General features: G+C 37.2%; 1 protein-coding gene across 7 annotated transcripts in view; it reads left to right on the top strand.

Annotated features, from left to right (window-relative positions):
• The window catches only part of USP37 (ubiquitin specific peptidase 37), an 83,308-nt gene that overhangs the window by 23,777 nt on the left and 38,804 nt on the right, over positions 1-20,727 (top strand). For all 7 annotated transcript variants that reach the window (XM_048214151.2, XM_026491945.4, XM_044381167.3 and 4 more), the window contains 6 exons: positions 4,076-4,173; positions 5,506-5,590; positions 12,346-12,507; positions 18,131-18,262; positions 18,425-18,548; positions 19,222-19,412. In XM_048214151.2, coding sequence (XP_048070108.1) covers positions 4,076-4,173; positions 5,506-5,590; positions 12,346-12,507; positions 18,131-18,262; positions 18,425-18,548; positions 19,222-19,412 — 792 coding nt within the window. The remainder of the gene's footprint in view (positions 1-4,075; positions 4,174-5,505; positions 5,591-12,345; positions 12,508-18,130; positions 18,263-18,424; positions 18,549-19,221; positions 19,413-20,727) is intronic.

Here is a 20,727-nt window from a genome sequence, read left to right as displayed (position 1 = left end):
CTCCAAAATGATTTTTGCCATCACAAGGAGCAGAACACATGACCTCTGCCTTACTTCCACTTTCCAGATATTACACAATTATATGTAATTACCTTAATTCACATCTTGAACAGTAACTAGGAAATGGAGTGTTTTAGCTTTCTGGCTTTCATAGGATAGCTACATTAAAAGGTGGTTGTAATAGACTGTTGTATGCCAGTTCACTGTATTCACCACACTTTAGGATCATCCCAGTTTTTCCACTTAGAATTCTGTCTGATGAGCCCTAAATTTCTGATCTTTGTTGTGGACTAATAACACTTTTTTCAATATCACAGTTAGATTTTTTTGAAGTTTGAGTTTCCTAGAAGACTCTAGATTGATACAGTTGTACAAGTGACTTGTTAAGAAAGTGCTCATAGGAAGATCAGAGTGAGGAAAGTAGGACAGAGACAGAGAGGAAGCCAACGAAGGGTGTCATCTCTATGGGAGAGTAGGCTTCGTCTTGATCCAGCAGGGGGCACTGGGCCTGTTCCAACTTGAAGTAAGGAAGATGGGCTTTCATGTTCTCATACTGTACAGTCTTTGGTTCTGTGGCTCTGCCTAGAGGGGCAAAATATTTTAAGTAGCCGAAGGCAGTCCTCTGAGGAAGAACTGCAGGTGCTGGCTGTTGAACACACACAGTCTGGAGGTGTGAAAAGTATAAGAAGGGATCAGATAGGCTCTGATGGAGCACAACTATTAAGTTCACTCCACGTTATCACAGATTCTTCACATTGACACTGCCCCATTTCTGGATGAAAATCTTATAAAAGGAGGATTAGAGGGATGAGCTGTAGTCCTTTTTGTCCTTACTGGTATAGATAGCCTTGAGGCTGTAACTGATATTATCAGCTTTTTCTTCTACCATTCATTCTAGACTTGCTACATTCTCCACTAATACTTCTGTTGGGCTTGGTGATTTGCCTAGTGATATGACTAAGAACTTCATCTCTGTAGCAATGAGCTTGACAACAGTAAGAGATTCCCTAGTCTCCGTTATTCCATATTCCTCCTGCCCTCATTATCTAGCATCAACCATACCTCCTTAACAATAATCAAAGTCAGTTACCCCTGCTACTGTGGCAGTTCCTTTCTTTGCCTGATGCTCTGCCAACATGAGGAGCCCAAAATGAGTAGCGGCCGTAGCTTTAGATTAAATGGGATTCTTACTGTCCCCATGGGTGAAAAAAAGTTCCCTCTCTGGGAACCAGGACCTGATTGTTTAATGTCTCTTTAGTGGAGTTCTCTGGTGAGCCTTAATATGTGACAAAGATCCTCACCCTTTGTACACAGTTCCATGTGGCTATTCATATACCTCCTCCATAAATCATCTCTCCCTGGTCTTCCAGGCTTGCTACTTGCAGGCCCCTGACTATCCGTGCAAACAATTTGGCGCTATACAGGAATCCATGGCCCACTCTTTTCTCCACATAAAGTGGATAATGAAGTGCACCTCTCAAACTCTGCACGGTGGAGGATTTCCTTTCACCAGTCTTTTTGGGCAGTCCCATAATGGGTCTATAGTGCAGCAGCAGTTCATTTTCATCCTCTAGCAAGATACCAAGATGATCAGGCCAGGTTTTTCTTCCTCTTTCAGCTGGTTCTAGGCAGTACTCATAAAGCCTCTTCTTGTTATCTATTCCTGCTTGCTTAGAACTCATCCCAGGTATACCACTTCCATTTTATGATGGATTACTGCTGTAACTTCCTGGTCTTATGACTCTTAGGAGTATGATAGCACCCAGTTCATGATGGCTAGCTCTGGTTGATGACCCATAGTTAGATAGTCTCTTCCAGGCCTTAGTACTATGTCAAGAGTAGTGTGTGATACTTCCTAAGGAATGTATACTTTTTTTGCTGCAAACAGCATTGTCTTGTTCTGAAATCCTAAAGATCTGGGCTGCAACTGTCTTGGATGAGCGATTCTTCATGGTGTTTTATCTTTAGGTTGGTAATTGACTCAACTGCATCTATCATTTTCTCTGTGGAGGGGATCAGTACTTATAGCAACAACCAACCAGTTCTGTAGTCTTTATGGTTATTATTCCATATCACTTGTATCAGTTCTGTTGCTGTATAACAGACTACTCCAAAACTTAGTGACTTAAAATAGTAACTATTCTCTCCTATGAGTTGATGGCAACTTGAGTGGTTCTGCTTATCCGGGCCAGAATTGGCTGATTGTGGCTGGGTACTCTCATTTTCTCATGCATCTATGGTCAGTTGGTGGGTTGGCCAGTGGTTGGTTGGTCCAGAATGGCCTTACCCCTATGACTGGCTATTGTCTGCCTAGTATTTGGGTGATGAGGGTGATTGGGCCATGTGTCTTTCATCATCTAGTGGAGTTATTCACATAACAGTGTCAGGGTTCCAAGAGAGTGAATGTAAATTTGCAAGGTGCCCTTAGCCTTATGATCAGGACTTACACACTGTTATGTCTCTTGCAATCTTTTGGGGAAAGGAAATCACAAGGCCAGCCCCATTAAGGGATAGGAGAATAGACTAGATTGTATTTTTTGATGGAGGACCTGGGGACAAGGAAAGGAATAATTTGGGATGTATTTTTAACAACTTTATTGAGGTACATATTTATATATTATAAAATTCACTTGTTTTAAATGTATAATTCAGTAATTTTGGGTAAATGAGTTGTGCAACCATCACCATAATCTAGTTTTAGAACATTTCTTTAGGGGCGCCTGGGTGGCACAGCGGTTGGGCGTCTGCCTTCAGCTCAGGGCGTGATCCCGGCGATCCGGGATCGAGCCCCACATCAGGCTCTTCCGCTATGAGCCTGCTTCTTCCTCTCCCACTCCCCCTGCTTGTGTTCCCTCTCTCGCTGGCTATCTCTATCTCTGTTGAATAAATAAATAAAATCTTTAAAAATATATATATATATATAGAACATTTCTTTAACCCCAGTAAGATCCATTGTGTGATCTACCACATTTCTTGAGTGCTAGAGATATTGCGTGAGCCATATTCTCTTCTAGTTTATCCCATCCCAGTTCACCTCAGATGAAAAATTGTAGTAATTGCAAACTATAAGGTCCCAAAGTTGTTATCATCAGCAGTGGGATTTTTGTTGCTGTTGCCAAATAAGTGGTCCAATTCCAGAATCCTGTCCTTAGATGTGTGCTTCCTAGGCCCAGTTCTAGAACCAGCTGTTGTAAATCAAGTTCTCCAGAACTAGAACCTGAAATGGAAATTTGTGTGCAAATTTATTTATTAAGAAAGTACTCCCAGGGGATACCAGGAAGGGAGTAGGGAAAGCAAGTCAATGAGTGCAGGAAATTAACCCTGAGTGTGATCTTAGACAGAAATCAAGCAGAGGGGCGCCTGGGTGGCTCAGTCATTAAGCGTTAAGCATCTACCTTCAGCCCAGGGCATGATCCCAGGGTCCTGGGATCGAGCCCCACATCGGGCTCCCTGCTCCACTGGGAGCCTGCTTCTTCCTCTCCCAGTCTGCTTGCTTGTGTTCCCTCGCTCGCTGGCTGTCTCTCTCTGTCAAATAAATAAAATCTTCAAAAAAAAAAAAAAATCAAGCAGAGGTTAGGCTTCATTCTAATTCCAGAGAGAAAATCTGTTATATAAATTGCACCTTAAAAAAATTTTCACCTTAAGGTTGTTCTAATCCAAGGCAAGGGAGCTGGGCTTCTTGACCTTACCTGTGACTCTCTCAGAGTGCCGGTAAAGGATCTCTAGTGGCTTGAGGACAATCTGTGAAAAAGAACCCTAGGTACTCGCTGTCGTAAACATACCTAAATTGGTGTGGGGTCAGGGGGAGTCTGGGTAGAGTATCTGCATTATGTGCCACAGGCTTTATGCATGATGGGCCTCCTAAAATTAGCACTTTTAATCAAAGCATGAGCATATCTCTAGTCCCACTACACTCATATAGGCTCAGGTATTTGGGAACAATAGATGGGGGAAATGTGACTTAAGAAATTTTAATTGTATGTGAAATATAAATATTCTGAAATAACTATTTAAAATTAAGAACTATGTCTTTATATACCTATGTATATATATTGAATTAAATTATTAACTGTAGGAACAACAAGGCTATGACAGATCCCTCCAGAAAGTATTTAACCAGCAGTAGAGAGAAGCAGCTGAGTTTGAAACAGTCAGAAGAGAATAGGACATCAGGTAAGTATTTGGTCTTCATATAAGATACTCATTTATTATATGATGTACTGTATTATACTAGAAATAAAAACCTAAACTGGGACACATCTCTACATTATTCAGGAATACTGCATGATTCAGTATTAGTTATTGGGTGCCAAATTTGTGTCCTATGCTTGGCTAAAGTATTAGCAATATAAGGGAATTTTTATTCTGTTAACAAAGAATCTAACCTTTACCTTCTTCCCTATTTAATTGCCTAAAATTAAACTTTCTCATTATAAAAGTGCCTGGACCATAGAATGAATCCAAGGAGTTAAAGTGGTTGAAACTGAATTTTATAAGTGTTGTTACATGTTAGAAGTTCCAGAAGATCTTGGAATTATTGCCTAAAGCAGTTGTTTAAGCTCACCTTGTGCCCTATTTTTACAAAAACTAAAAGTTAGACTGTCCACGAATTGATGTCAGTGTTTCCCACATTTAACCTGTCTTTCTGATCCTCAGAACTCCGTAGACACTCAGCTTTGTGGTATTGATTTGAATATTATGTCAGCTGGAAATTAAAATGAAGCAAGTTAAAATATGGCATGATTTTGGGAGTTGAAGAGAATTCATTTGAGTAGGACTCTAGGTACATTCTTTAAGTGGTTCATGATTGTGACATTAGACTCCTCCAGAAAGAAGTATCTAATATAATTCTTACTTCTGAAATAATAATACATTATGTAAACTCCACTTACGGGTTTTCAGCTTTTGTAATCAATCTGTAGTTAAAAAACAATGCTTAAAGATGTAATAAGCCTTAACAATGTTGAATTTAAGGTATGTCTTAGAAAAGTTGATGTGGAAATGGAGAAGGAATTAATACGTGGTCAGGCGATAAGAAAGTTCATAGAACAAAATATAGAAGTTTTAAGTGTATTGAAGTTACAAAGTTAATTAGTAAAAGTAACATCACAATCAATAATTGGAGAGAAGAGAACAAGAATGGGGTGATGTAAATGAGAAATTTCTAATTTTTCGTAATGGAGGTAACTGATACTGTTTATAATGAATAAATTAAATAGTAGAAACATTATGTAGCATTATGAAAGAAATGAGGAAAACTAGGTTTTAAAAAATGGTTAGAAATTAGAAGCAAAATTTGTAGAGTTTTGGGACAGGAAAGTATTCTTTACTGTTATAACCTTTCCCCAGTGTTTGATCTTTTAACATGCATATATATTACTTTGATGAAAAGAAAGGGGGAAAAAGAATTAAGTATGAACAGGCCTAATGCATAATTTTACTACTAAATGAACTTGAATGGTTGATTTAGGAATTAAATTTTTCCTGTTTGTTTGGCTTTTTTAGGACTTTTACCTTTACAGTCATCATCCTTTTATGGCAGCAGAACTGGATCCAAGGACTACTCCTCTGGTGGCACTAACTTAGACAGGTATGTGTTGGTTATATACCTTGTGAAGGACTTGAGGTGCTCTCTTCTGCAGATTATTGAATTGAAGGGGTAGGCTGTCCATTATGCTCTAAGTGAATACTCTAATTTAAAATAACAAAATTGATGAGAATCATAGACTCATGACATTTTAGTTGGTACTCTGGAAATGTTTTAGTTTTCAGATTTTTTTAACAAATTTTTCAACAAATGAATAAACTGATGTCTAGGGAGATTTGTACTAGGGTCACAGGTCACTGGCAATGTGATCAGATTCTAGACTAGTGTGTTTTCCATCATGCCAAGCGATGAACATACTAAGATCTCTCCTGAGGCATTTTTAAATTGCCTTTGTTGCCTTTGTATTTGTTAAGCTACTACCAAAAGTTAAGACATTTTCTTTAAAAAAAACAAGTTGTACACAATTGTATAGTTAGTATCTTTTTCCTGAAAAAGGCCACTCAGAAATTTAATTGCTGTCCTATAGATACAGGTTAAATTATTTTTGATATTTATTGAGTATAAATATATGAGAGAACTGCTGACTACTTGTGAAGAAGGCATGATCTTGGAATGTAGCCTGGAGGGACAGTGGTAAATGTAAAAAGATAAGAGTAATGGTGGTGTATGTGCTATATAATGACCTGTGGATACTTTGTTTTTTAGTAGAATTTAATTCAAAGTAGTAGGAAAAAAAATCTTGATTATTTGATAAAATGATTGAGGGGAAGTAAAGAATTTGATACTGTACTTTTAAGAGAGAGACATATATCTGCTTATTGGAAGAATCTTAAAGGAATCCAAGTTTTTACAAAAACCTAAATTTCGTTTGTAAATAATTAAATGTAGTACAAATTTCTTCTCAAAATAATAGACTTCACTGTACACTGGATGGCTAAGGAAAAGAAAATTTTTTTTAATACAAAGCTTTAGTCAAAGATGAGGTGATAATTTCCAAATCGGTGAGAAAAAACCGATATTGAGTAAAGGCTGAAGTCATAGGGCATATGGCAAACACAGACTAGAGACGTATTTAGAAAACCAGCATGAGATTGGGACTTGAACATGACCCCAGGCCAGAATTTGGTTTCTGATATGAAGCTTCATATCTAGAACTGCTCTCTGTGCTAATAAACCAAGTAAAACACTTCTGTAGAACCATAAATATGCTGCTTGCCTCATGCTCCCTGAGCAGAGTGCAAATACACAGAAATGGGAATTTCAGTGACTGGCATCTGTGTTACCTGCGTAGGGGCAGGAATTGTGAACCTCTAATATAAAGTCCTATGCAGATTAGAGATCCACACTGAGGCAGATACTAAGCAAGTCAAGAATGCCTGATTGTGGACTGCAACACAGAGAGAAGGTGGTAAATGTGAAATGAAATGAAGAAACTTATGTTGGGCCCCATGGTCTATCCGCCATGTCTTTTTTTTTTTTTTTTTAAGATTTGTTTATTTTAGAGAAAGCTTGTGAGTGGGCTGAGGGACGGGGAGATAGAGAGGGTGAGAGAGAATCTCAAGCAGATTCGTCACCGAGCACAGAGCCGGATGTAGGGCTCGATCTCACAACCCTGAGATGATAACCTGAGCCAAAACGAAGAATCAGAGGCTTAACCAACTAAGCCACCAGGCGTCCCCATCCTCCATGTCTTAATAGCATTTTGGAGAAAATAAGACCAAGGAAAATAAAGACAAGGAATTTGGCAGAGAAACAATGGATGAAAATGATGAAAGTCCACACACTGAAAAGCTTCAACAAATGCCAAACAGCAGGTACTTAAAAAAAAAAAAATCCATATTGTAGATGAAATTTTAAAAGCTACTCAAAGGAAAATATATCATTTATAGAAGGAAAAGAGAGTGACATTTGCAACGACAGAAACAGAATACACTGGAGTAATAGCATCAAAGAATTCTATACCCAGCTAAATTATAATTCAAGAATGCAGACAAATAATTCTGTTTTTAGCTACAGAGACAATTTATTCTGCAAGAAGCAAACTGAACAAAGGAAGAAATGAAAATATCAGCAAAAATTATAAAAGCATATTTAAAAATCTAAATACTTTTAAAATTCTTTTGTATAATTAATAAGTGCATATGGTAGAAACTTCAGAAGTTACAGGGTGCATGCAGTAGAAAGTAAATCTCCCTTTCTTTTTTAATTCCTAGTTGTTTATTTTTCCAGATACCCGTTAAGGATTATTCTATGCATCTAAATAGTTTGATAGTTTTTATAAAATGAGGATACAATAGGCTTGAAAGCAAAAAAAATAATAAAATATTAGACAATAAGAAATATAGGAGTGGGGAAGAGTATAGGGAAATTAAAACATTTTAAGTTACTTTTGAGAACTTAAGTTACACATATTAAAAATTTAAAGATGACTTCCATTTCTGGCCAAGATGGAATAAGAGGGACCAGATTTGCTCTCTTTCATGAAACAATTGAGGACCTGGACAAAATACATGAAATATTATGAGTCTCATGACGTTGGACATGAGGCAGTAGACAGTGATTGATGAGAGATGGGAAACAAATGAAATTAGTCTTATGACTGCTCCACCTTGCTTCCTGGAGAAAGTTCCCAGGCTGCCACGCAAGGAGGGGGAACCAAGCAGAGCCCTGTGCTCATCCTGAGTTGAGGAAATGGAACTAGGAGTCCAGGGAGGCCAAGGCATCTGGAATTCACAGAACAGGGACCGGAGGGGATAACTGCACAGAGAAAGAACTATAGAGCTCTACAGAGGATCCCCCTTGAGTATTCAGTTGACTGCTCATCAACCTGTGCAGGTGAATAAACTAGCCAAGGCTTGGGAAGGAATCACCCACAGGATCTAAGGGAATAATACTTGGAGTTCACGTAAAGCCAAACATCGTTCCTGTTCCTGATAGCAGGAGTTTGCATGCTAAGAAAGGTCTTGCCTCATTAGCAGGGAAATCTATCCCTGGACTAATTGCTGCTCTGTTCCCACATAACCTTAAAAGCAAGACCCAAAAAAGATAATACTGTTTCCAGGTAACCTAACCACATCGCAGAACAAAATTCCAGAATGTTTATAGAAATAAAAAATATCTAGCACCCAATAAGATAAAAGTCTCAATGTCTGGCATCCAAGAAAACATACTAGGCAGACAAGCAGAAAAATACAACTCATATGGAGGAGAAAAATTAATAAATACTGACTCAGAAATGACACAGGTGGTAGAATTAGTACATGGATATTAAAAGTTATTAGTCGCCCCCCCCCAAAAATGTCATTGGTCTAAATCAGTCATGATATTAAATATAGATACAAAATGTTTCAGTTAAAAAGAGAAAGACTGGATTTTAAAGGAAGAAAAATAATTATATGCTATTTAAAAGAAACAACAACATAAAGATGAAGAAAGGTTGAGAGCAAAAGGATGGAAGCAAATATACCTTGTACTGTTCAAATTACAGTGTTTTTAGTAGTGCATAGTAAGAGATAAAACTGATAGAAAGCTAATGATAAGTTTTAGGGTAGGGGTGCCTGGCTGGTTCAGTCAATAGAGCACGTGACCCTTAATCTTGGACTTGTGAGTTCCACATGTGCATTGAATGTAGAGATTACTTACAAATAAAATCTTAAAAAAAGAAAGTCTAAGCAGATTAAAGACCTAAATAGGAGGAAAATGAGAAAACTTTTAGGACAGGGGCACCTGGGTGACTCAGTCGGTTAAGCGCCTGCCTTCGGCTCAGGTCATGATCCCAGGGTGCTGGGATCGAGTCCAGCATCGGGCTCAGCAGGGAGCCTGCTTCTCCCTCTGCTGCTCCCCCTGCTTCTGCGCTCTCTCTGTCAAATAAATAAAATCTTTAAAAAAAAAAAAAAACTTTAAGGAGAAAATAATAGGAAAATATTTCTGTGACCCTTACAGTATAGAATTATAGAATTAATTCTTAAGACACAAAAGTTGAAACCATAGGGGCGCCTGGGTGGCTCAGTTGTTAAGCATCTGCCTTCGGCTCAGGGCATGATCCCAGGATTCTGGGATCGAGCCCCACATCAGGCTCCACCGCTGGGAGCCTGCGTCTTCCTCTCCCACTCCCCCTGGCTGTGTTCCCTCTCTCGCTGGCTGTCTCTTTCTGTCAAATAAATAAAAATAAAATCTTAAAAAAAAAAAAGTTGAAACCATAGGGCAATGGCCAGGCAGCCCAGCTTTGCACATGCTCTTCTTGCACTGTGACCTGCCACCAGGATGCCCAAGAGGGGGGTCCGCTCTGTGGTGGGGAAGGGGGGCAGCGAAGGAGGAGAAATCTGCTCCTGCAAAAGTAAAAATGAAGCTCAAAAAGGCAGCAGGAAAGGATGAATCTTCAGACAAAAAAAGTACAAACAAAGAGGGAAAAGGGGAGCAGAGGGAAAAACAGGCTACAGTGGCTAACCAGAAAACAAAAGACTTACGTGCAGAAAACATAGAAAACTGGGGCATCTGGGTGGCTCAGTTGGTTAAGCATCTGCCTTCGGCTTGGGTTATGATCCCAGGGTTTTGGGATCAAGCCCCATGTTGGGCTCCTTGCTCAGTGAGGATCTTCCTTTTCCCGCTCCCTCTGCAGCTCCCCCTACTTGGGCTTTCTCTTTCTGTCAAATAAATAAAAGCTTTAAAAAAAAGAAAATGGAGAAACTAAAAATGAAGAGAGTCCAGCCTCAGATGAAGCAGGAGAGAAAGAAGCCACTTCTGATTAATATCATAAGCCATGTCTTATCAGTGGTCCCTGTCTCCCTTCTTGTATAATCTAGAGGAATATTTTTATCAACTATTTTATAAATGCAAGTTTTTTAGTAGCTCTAGAAACATTTTTAAGGAGGGAGTCCCACCTTATCCCAATTTTTTAAGTGTAGATTTTTTTTTTAAGAGGTTAAATCATTTGCTGATTGTTTCTTGGTACAACCAGAAAATAGTGGAATATTGAATATAGGAGGCTTTGATTGTTGGATGTCAGCTGAACATTCCATAGGTGGAGTAGTTTTTCTAGCCTAATAATACCAAGCATACTAAATGGCAGTTTTGGAGTCAGTTGTGCGTTTAACAGGTCATGAACATTTTAAATTACTTCCTTTTCCATGTTGTTTTTGGTAGAATTGTTTCCTAAAGAAAACTACTCCTTGATCTTGGCTCCCCCTGTCAGAATTTTGTACACTGTGACATCTTGGTCCTGGCAGTCCTGTTTTCCTAGTAACTTTGTTAATGTGCTGTGCAAGATTGAAGATGTGAGTGTGTAGTGTATATGATACTACATTGTGAATTAGTGGGACTTAACAGTGTAACAGCATATCAACATTTGAAGATATTGATACTTGATAAGAAAAATTATTCTCATTTATCATAAATTGGTACTTGATTAAGGAAAATTTGCCTTCAAATTTTAAGCTGGAAGGTCACTGGAAGAAGTTTTAGAAAAGAATTAGAACTACATGATTTTTTAGATTTTTGGTACACTAATAATTGTGTACAAATTGAAATGTCTACTAATCCTCAGAACAACCAATAAAAACTGAATTATGAAGGAAAAAAATTGAAACCATAAAAGGTTGGTAAAGACTATGTAAAAGCTTAAAACTTAGAACATATACAGGGCTCCTGAGTGGTTCAGTCAGTTAAGCATCTGCCTTTGGCTCAAGTCATGATCCTGGGGTCCTGGGATCAAGCCCTGTGTCTGGCTCCCTGCTCAGCAAGGGAGCCTCCTTCTCCCTGTCCCTCTGCCTGCCACTCCCCCTGCTTGTGATCTCTCTGTCAAATAAATAAATAAAATCTTTAAAAAAAAAACAAAACACAAAAATACTTAGAACATATAATAGACAAAGGATTAGAACGTAAAATCTGTGAAAAACTATAAATCATTAAGAACCCAATATAAAACTAAGGGTACACAAAAGCAGTTTAGAGAAGAGCAAACAATTGTAAAAATATGTTCAACTTCAGTAGTAATTAGGAAGGTGCAAAATAGAACAACAGTGAGATCAGTTTCACTCATTAATGTAATGGAGACCGTGTGAAGAAATGGAAATTCACTGTTAGTGGAAATAGAAATTGGTACAGCCTTTCTGAAAACAATCACAAGGTCTCAGAAAAGTAAAAATTAAAAATGCTTATTCCTGACATTTTCACTTCTAAGCTTATAAACTAAAGGAATTTCTCCAGGAGATTATGTGAAAGAATATTTTTTGTGTCATTATTTGTCATAGTGAAAAAAAGTTAACTGCTAAATGTTTTCAAGACTAGTCAAACTGATGTATCATATCCATTAAGAGAATAAAAGTCAATAGCAAAGTAAAACTATATTATAGTTTGTCTCAAGTCATTAATAATTACAGGTTACGTAGGTATAGTGTTGTATGCCTCTTCAACTATCTTTTTTTTTTTTTTGAAGATTTTATTTATTTATTTGACAGACAGCCAGCGAGAGAGGGAACACAAGCAGGGGGAATGGGAGAGGAAGAAGCAGGCTCATAGCGGAGGAGCCTGATGTGGGGCTCGATCCCACAACGCCGGGATCACACCCTGAGCCGAAGGCAGACGCTTAACCGCTGTGCCACCCAGGCGCCCCTCTTCAACTATCTCTTGACAGACTTGCTAATTTACATTTGGGGAATTTTTCCCCAGTTAATCATTATTACTGATGCTTCCGCAAGTTTAGGATTTTTTTTTTCAGGCATTGATTTCTCTGAACGCGCTAGGGGATAAAACAGCATGCAAAATTATTTTGCTTATGCACTATATGTTCTTTTTAATAGGACTAATGTTTCAAGCCAAACTCCCTCTGCCAAAAGAAGTTTGGGATTTCTTCCTCAGCCTGCTCCTCTTTCTGTTAAAAAACTAAGGTGTAACCAGGATTACACTGGCTGGAACAAACCAAGAGTGCCCCTTTCCTCTCACCAACAGCAGCAACTGCAGGGGTAGGTAAATTCTTTATACTTTGCTTTCTTTTTATGAAGTCATTAACTGAAGTATATTTTGCTTGATGTCAAAAAAATGATGAAAGGAGTCCTACTAATTACAGTTCTCAAATATGTACTCACTTATTAAAGATTTATCACATGCATAAATAATGGTAACTCCATTATCCAGTCTCCAGTTTTTGAACTTTGGAAAAAATGCATGTATATAACATACTAATCAGAAAGTAGAAAATGCGTAGTCTCCAATCACATACACTTCATCATACTCCTGAGATACTTCAACAGTGTTTTATGTATATCCTCCCCATCCCCTTCATGGTTGTATTTTTATTAAACACATAAAAAAGAGATCATAGTGTAATAACTATAGTAAAAATAGTAGCAGTCTTACCTAAAGTGTTTATGTTGAATACTGTGTGTTAAGTGTTTAGATTTTTTTTTCTTTAAATCCTCACAGGCCCTCTGTGAGCTAGATGTATGAAAAAACTGCTTTTACAAATGAAGTAACCAAGGCTTTAGAGAAGTTAATTAACTTTCTCAAGGTGATATAGTCAGTGGTACAGCAGTAGTAAATCTAGTCGGACTCCACTTGCATTCTTTTTTTTTTTTTTTTAAGATTTTTATTTATTTATTTATTTATTTTGATAGAGAGAGAGGGCATGCACGACCGCTGGGTTGAGCAAAGGGAAAGGGAGAGAGAGAATCTCAAACAGACTCCATGCTGAGTGCAGAGCCTGACACAGGGCTCGATCTCATGACCCTGAGGTTGTGATCTGAGCCGAAACCAAGAGCTGGATGCTCAACCAGCTGAGGCACACAGGCTCCCCTCCACTTGCATTCTTAACCGCTGTGCTCTATTATCTGTTCCCTGATTTTTTCACTCTACATTGATCATGGGCTTCCCCATATATTAATACATAACCTTCAACCATGTTAGTATGCATTTAGATTTCCCTTTTTTCCCATTACAATTCAGGCTAGAATGAACATTCTCATATACATACCTTTTTAAAATTTATTGGAAGTTTTCTATAGGATAAATTCTTGGACGTGTATTTTCGTTAAGATTAAAAGAAGGCGCTTTGAAATGTTTTATCACTATTACCAAATTGCTCTCCTCAAACTACCAACTTGTTTTCAGTGTCACTCAAATTACTGTTTTTGTACCAGCTTTAAGGTTATCTTTTTACTTGAATAAGTGGCCTCTCCCAGTTTGGCTTATCCATTGTAATATATGCGCTTCATGTCTTAGCAGATAATAACATAAAACTTGCAGTGAAGGTATTTCACTTTCTTCTCTGCTTACCTGTTCCTTTTCTCTGAACCTTTTTTTTTTTTAAGAGAGACTAAGTGCATGCACGTGCAACTAGTGCAACTAGTGGGGAGAGGTAGAGAGAGAATCATAAGCAGGCTCCATGCCCAGCACAAAGCCTGATGTGAGGCTCAATCACACAACCCTGGGGTTATCATCTGAGCAGAAATTAAGAGTCAGATGCTTAACTGACTGAGCCACCCAGGTGCCCCAATAGACAAAATGTTTAAATAAACTGCAGGGAGAAAAACAGTTGTAAAATAATAGCTGAAGATCATCAGTACTCCACTTTCAATAATGGATAGAACATATAGACAGAAAAATCAGTAAGAAAATATAGGATTTGACCAACACTAAACTGCCTAGATCTTATGGATATATATAAAACACTCCACCCAACAACAACATAATACACTTTCTCAAATGCACATGAAACATTCTGTAGGAGAGACCATACGTTAGGCCACAAAGTCAGTCTCAGTTTTAAAGGTTCGAAATCATCTGAAGTATCTGAACAGTAGAATGAGGCTGGAAATCAGTTATAGATGGAAAACTGGAAATATGTAGAAATTAAGTAACACACTCTTAACCAGTGAAGTCAAAGAAGAAATCACAAGGGAAATTTAAAAATACGTAGAGATGAATGAAGCTCTAGCGGCATACCAAAATTGGTGGGATGCAGTAAAAGCAGTGCTCAGAGGGAAATTTATAGCAGGAAACACCTACATTAAAAAAGAAATGTTGGTGAGGCTCTGAAGAAGTTAGAACCCTTGGACTTTGCTGGTGGGAACCGTGCAGCTGCTATGGAAAACAGTGTAGCAATTCCTCGAAGAATTAAAAGTAGAATTACCATATGATCCAGCAAGTCTGTTTCTGGGTATATATCCAGAAGAATTGAGAGCAGTGACTTGAACAGATACTTATACACCTATGCTCACCTAAAGGTGAGAGCAACCCAAGAATCCAATGAATGAGTAGATAAACCAAATGTATTTTATACATATAATGGAATACTGGTTAGCTTTAAATAGGAAAGAAATTCTGACACATGCTACAATGTGGATGAACCTTGAAGGCATGTCAGGTGAAATAAGCTTGTCACTGAAGGACAGATACTGTATGACTTCACTTATATGAATTACCTAGAATAGTCAGATTCATTAGAGTCCAAAAGTAGAATGGTGATTGCCAAGGAGAGGGCAATAGAGAATTATTGTTAAATGGATACAGTTTCAGTTCCAGAAAATGAAAAAATTCTGGAGGTTGATCGTGGTGACAGTTGTACAACCTTGTGAATGTACTTAATGCATCTGAAACTGTGCACCTTAAAATGGTTAAATAATGGAGCGCCTGGCTGCCTCATTCGGTAGGACATGCATGTGACTCGTGATCTCTGGGTCGTGAGTTTGAGCCCTACATTCAGCATAGAGTCTTCTTAAAATTTTTTTTATAAAAATGGTTAAATGGTAAATTTAATGTGTATTTTATGATTTTTAAAAAATGACCTCAAATCAGTAACCTAACTTTACACCTTCAGGAAGTAGAACAAGAAGAGCAAACTAAACCCAAAAGCTAGCAGAAGGAAGAGTAGAGAAGAGATGAATAAGAGACTAGAAATACAGGAGAAATACAAAAGCAACAAAACCAAAAGTTGATTCTTTGAAAAGATCAACAAAATCAAAAAACCTTTATCTAAACTGGTAAAAAGAGAAGACTCACATAACTAAAATCAGAAGCACAAGTAAATATATTACTACCAACCTTACCAACATAAAAAAGATTTTAAGACAATACTGTGATTTCACCACCAAATTAGATAACTAGATGAAATGGGCAGATTTCTAGAAACAAGGGAGAATTGTGCAGCTCTGAAAAAGAAAGTGTAAAAAGTTGAAGAAGGTACGTGAACTCGAAGCCAAAATGAGATACCACTTTACACCCACTAAGGTGACTGTAATTTTAAAAAAGAAACCTGAAAATAACAAAGTATGTGTTAAGTTAAAAAAAACAAGTCACTAAAGAATATACAGTGTATAGCAATCTATCTTTTGTTTTTACAAAAAAAGAAATAAGAAAATATACATTTGCTTACATGTATACATGAAGTATTTCAAATATATAAAATGGAATATGTAAAACGTAATGTGTTTAATATTTTGTTTTATTTAAATTAGAATGTAATACACAGTATTTATATCTAAAATTTATTACATAAAATATATAGATACTTCACTTTTTATATTTTAAGTTGCTGTGTCTTCAAGTTCACTGGTATTTTCTTCAGTGTCTAATCTGGTAATCTCATTCAATAGTATTTTCATCTATTGCGTTTTCCATCTCTAAAATTAATTTGGAGCTCTTTTATATCTTCTGTTTCTTTCCTCTTAAGTTTATTTTTTTTCTTTGCACCTGTGATCACATGAAACATATTTATAATAGCTGTTTTAATATCTGCAATTGGGTTTGATTATTCTTGAGACCTGTGTTTAAGCTCTTTGGTGTCAAATCTAGAATGGACTTTATTCTAAGGCTAATTCCTTTTCTAAAGCATGGCTCCTCTGGGGTTTCTAGTAATGTCCTATGAGTTCACCTAGGTCTCTCCACTCTGGTGGGAACTTAAACAATCTTGGGTCCTGCATGAGCTCTGGGAATTATTCTGCTAAAATCTTGCCTCGTGGGGCGCCTGGGTGGCACAGCGGTTAAGCATCTGCCTTCGGCTCAGGGCGTGATCTTGGCGTTATGGGATCGAGCCCCACATCAGGCTCCTCTGCTTTGAGCCTGCGTCTTCCTCTCCCACTCCCCCTACTTGTGTTCCCTCTTGCTGGCTGTCTCTATCTCTGTCAAATAAGTAAGTAAATAAATAAATAAATAAATAAATAAATAAAATCTTTAAAAAATAAAATCTTGCCTTGTGTCATGGGGTTTTACCCTAAGCATGCGCAGGTTGGTATTCAGCCAAATACTCAACAGACCATGCATATTTCTGGAGTTCTTCCTTTGCACAGCTCCCTCTCAGGTGCTCTGTCCCAGAAATCTTAGCAGCCTCAGCCTATCAAACTCCAGTTTCTTTCAACTCAATTCAGCATGATTTCTGGGCTCTGGGTACCCCGCCCTGGACTGCAGTTTGCAAATTACCTGTAGCCAGAAACCCTGCATAATGGATGGTACTCACACAGTTTGTTTCCCTTCTCTTAAGGATCACAGTCTTGCACTGCCTGTTGTCCAATATTTTGTCCATTGTTTTTTTCATTATCCGTGGTAGTAGGATAATTCCAGACCCTGATACTTTCTCGTAGTCTGAAGTGGAAGCTCTCCAGGGTATTCAAAGTTGACATCACCAGTGATCAGCACGGGAATATCATGTACCTCTGAATGTGATACCCTGGAAAGGACACGGTATCACTATGTGTCACTATGTGCTTTTCCAGCCTGAGCTGAATCTTGTCATAAAGAAATAGCAAACCCAACATGAGAAACAATCCATTAACCAATAGTGGTGGGGGTGGCGGAGGTTGTATTCTTCACAGATGTCAATGTATGTTAGATAAGAGCATATCAACATCAAATTTTATAATGCTGGTAACTCTGCTTTGATTGTATAAGAGAATCTTCTTGTTCTTGTGAAATACACCCTGAAGTATCTAGGGCTGAATGGTTATGATCTATGTAACTTACTCTCACATGGTTCAGGAGAAATACAGGGAGAGGTGCATTAAATTGTAAAGCATATAGTACAAAAGATTAACGGTGAATATGGATAAAGAATATATTCTTGTGCAACTTTTTGAGAGTTTGGGAATATTTTCAAATAAAAGTTTTTTAAAAATACGTGCTTTAGAAAAATGTTTGGCAATGCCCATTTAACCTAAATACATATATCCTGTGACCCAGCAGTTCTACTTCTGGGCATATACCTAAGAGAAATGAATTAAGTTATATCTCAATGAAAAAATTAAAATTATAAATAAGAACAAATAGCTCTTTGGATAAGTCCCCAGTTATTTTTAGCATTCATTTGAAAATGTATAATTTTCCTTGTTATAATCTTATAATGCAGTGGTTCTCAAAGTATGGTCCCCAGACCAACAGCATGAGCATCAACTGGAATCCTGCTAGAAATGCACAGTTCTGCACTCTCTCTGACTGGATCTAAGTTTCTAGTTGGGGCCCAGCAATACGTATTTTAACAAGCCCTCCATGTGATTCTGATGGGTGCTATACTATGCTATACTAGAGAGCCCCCTACTTTAATGAACATATGTCAGGAACTACTGTTGACTTCAAAAGTACTATTTTTTTCATTTTCAGCTTCTCCAATTTGGGAAATACCTGCTATATGAATGCTATTTTACAATCTCTGTTTTCACTTCAATCATTTGCAAATGACTTGCTTAAGCAAGGTATCCCGTGGAAGAAAATTCCACTGAATGCACTTATCAGGTAATTGTTACATTCTTACTAAGTAACCTTTTACCTTATTGATTATAGAGTAGCAGAGTTTTAGACACTTAAAGTTTTATGTGACATTGTTAACAGTCTTTAAAATATCATGCTAACCAGACTTTTGTAAAACGTCACTAAACTTGTCTCTTGTTTTAACAGACGCTTTGCACACTTGCTTGTTAAAAAAGATATCTGTAATTCAGAGACCAAAAAAGATTTACTCAAGAAGGTTAAAAATGCCATTTCAGCTACAGCAGAGAGATTCTCTGGTTATATGCAGAATGTGAGTACTAATTGTTTTTAAACATTTTAGAGATAAGGAAAATTGAAAAAATTGATTTCAGTGTATTATCTAATTTCTATTTTAAAATGAGATTGTGTGCATGTGTTCATCACAAGTGGAAAAACCTGAGGACTTACAGTAGGGTTTAATATGACTCTTCTGTGTATTTTATCATATTTGAAAAATACAGATATCATTTGTCATTATAGGAATTTGGGCTATTTTTTAGCTATAAAGGCTTTTCTAGAAAAAATACTTTATCTTAAAGGAGTGATTCATTTATTCATTCATTCTAATCCAACTGGTAGTTAAAAATATAAAATCTGTCGTTCTTTTTTTTTTTTTTAATTTTTCTTTAAATTCAATTTAGTTAACATAGTGTTGTATATGTAATAACACACTATATGTTGTATGTGTAATACAGCATACAACACTATACGATAATATAGTGCATTATTTGTTTCAGAGGTAGAATTTAGTGATTCATCAGTTGCAATGTCATTTGTTCTTATTCACAAAATATGTACCCCAAAATCGTTAGAGTAAATCTGACCTTTTTCACATACGGTACTGACCTCCGAGTGCGTTAGTTGTATAAATCACAATGTTAGCAAGCTATCATTGTGATAGGAAAGGTTTTGATCGTATCATTAAAGATATTGTGCCTTCTTAGGATGCTCATGAATTTTTAAGTCAGTGCTTAGACCAGCTGAAAGAGGACATGGAAAAGTTAAATAAAACTTGGAAGACTGAACCTGTTCCCGGAGAAGAAAATTCTTCAGATATTTCGGCCACCAGGGTGTACACTTGCCCTGTTATTACTAACTTGGAGTTTGAGGTTCAGCACTCCATCATCTGTAAAGCGTAAGTAGCGTCTAAGAAGACTCTGTGCCCTTTTAATTCTTCATGGCAAATGATTAAAATTCTTCTAGAAGGTTTTAATTCTTACCTTCCTTTCTATGTCATAAGGACACATAAATGCATAGATTCTACCAAACATCTCTTTTCAATATCTTTATCTTCTATAAAAATGCTTTGTAGGGTGAGAACTAAGGAGAAGCTATTTTGTCATGTGCTGTAGTGCTGACTAAACAATTTTGATCTATAAGTTTGTTTTTGTGGGTTTTTCTTTTAATTTCTATGTGGAATATCGAGTACTTTGGGAATACTTGATGTTTTTTTTCTTTTTCCCTGAAAAGACTCTCTCCTAGTGCTTATTTTATTAAACCAAATTGTCTTTATTAAAAATGGGGTTTTTGGGGGGCGCCTGGGTAGCGCAGTCTAGTTAGGCGTCTGCCTTCGGCTCAGGGCGTGATCCCGGCGTTCCGGGATCGAGTCCCACATCGGGCTCCTCCGCTGGGAGCCTGCTTCTTCCTCTCCTACTCCCCTGCTGTGTTCCCTCTCTCGTTGGCTGTCACTCTGTCACGTAAATAAATAAAATCTTAAAAAAAAAAAGGGGTTTTTTTTACAGTAATTTGAATTGTTTTTAATTTTTGCAGTGCTTTTTAACCATGTTTATATTGATTATTCAGACTGACTTTCTGCATTTAGTTAATTTCCATGCTCATTACCAAGACTTCTAAACCATGCACTTCACATGAAAACGTTCTATTTTGATTAATTTTTCAGTTATCAGTAGTACATCTCTGAATATTTTTTCAGAGAGAGTGGATTTCTTCTGTATAAGTAAGAATTGTGTTGCTTTCACAGAAGAGTTAATACAGGATTATTGAATCAGACGTAGCCTTTCCCCCTGAATAATATCTTATGTTTACTGTCCCATCGTGTTTTCTTACTCTGTGCCTTTTGGGAGAAACCCGATTTTGTGGGTAATGTTTTTCTTCCTGAAAATCTGTGGTATTCCTTACTTTTGAAATCCACATTTTCACAAGTTTGCATCTAAGCATTTTGTTTAATTTTACCTTTAACATGATGGAGCTTTCTCATCTGAAAGATTTGGGATTTTCTTCCGCTCAAGACAACTGTTCTCTAAATATTACTTCCCTTCCATTTGTTTTGAAATTTTCTTTAGAAATACTCAAAACCCATATATTGGCTATCCATTCTGTCTTCCATTTCTGTTTTTCTTAGAAAAATTTCTCTCCCACTATAACATTCTAATAATTGTGACTAGAATTTTGAGCATTCAAATGGACACTAGAAAGATAGCTTTGTAGCT

Source organism: Ursus arctos, unplaced genomic scaffold (assembly GCF_023065955.2).
Source record: "Ursus arctos isolate Adak ecotype North America unplaced genomic scaffold, UrsArc2.0 scaffold_1, whole genome shotgun sequence".
NCBI lineage: Eukaryota > Metazoa > Chordata > Mammalia > Carnivora > Ursidae > Ursus > Ursus arctos.
This window is presented reverse-complemented; position numbering and strand designations above follow the sequence as displayed.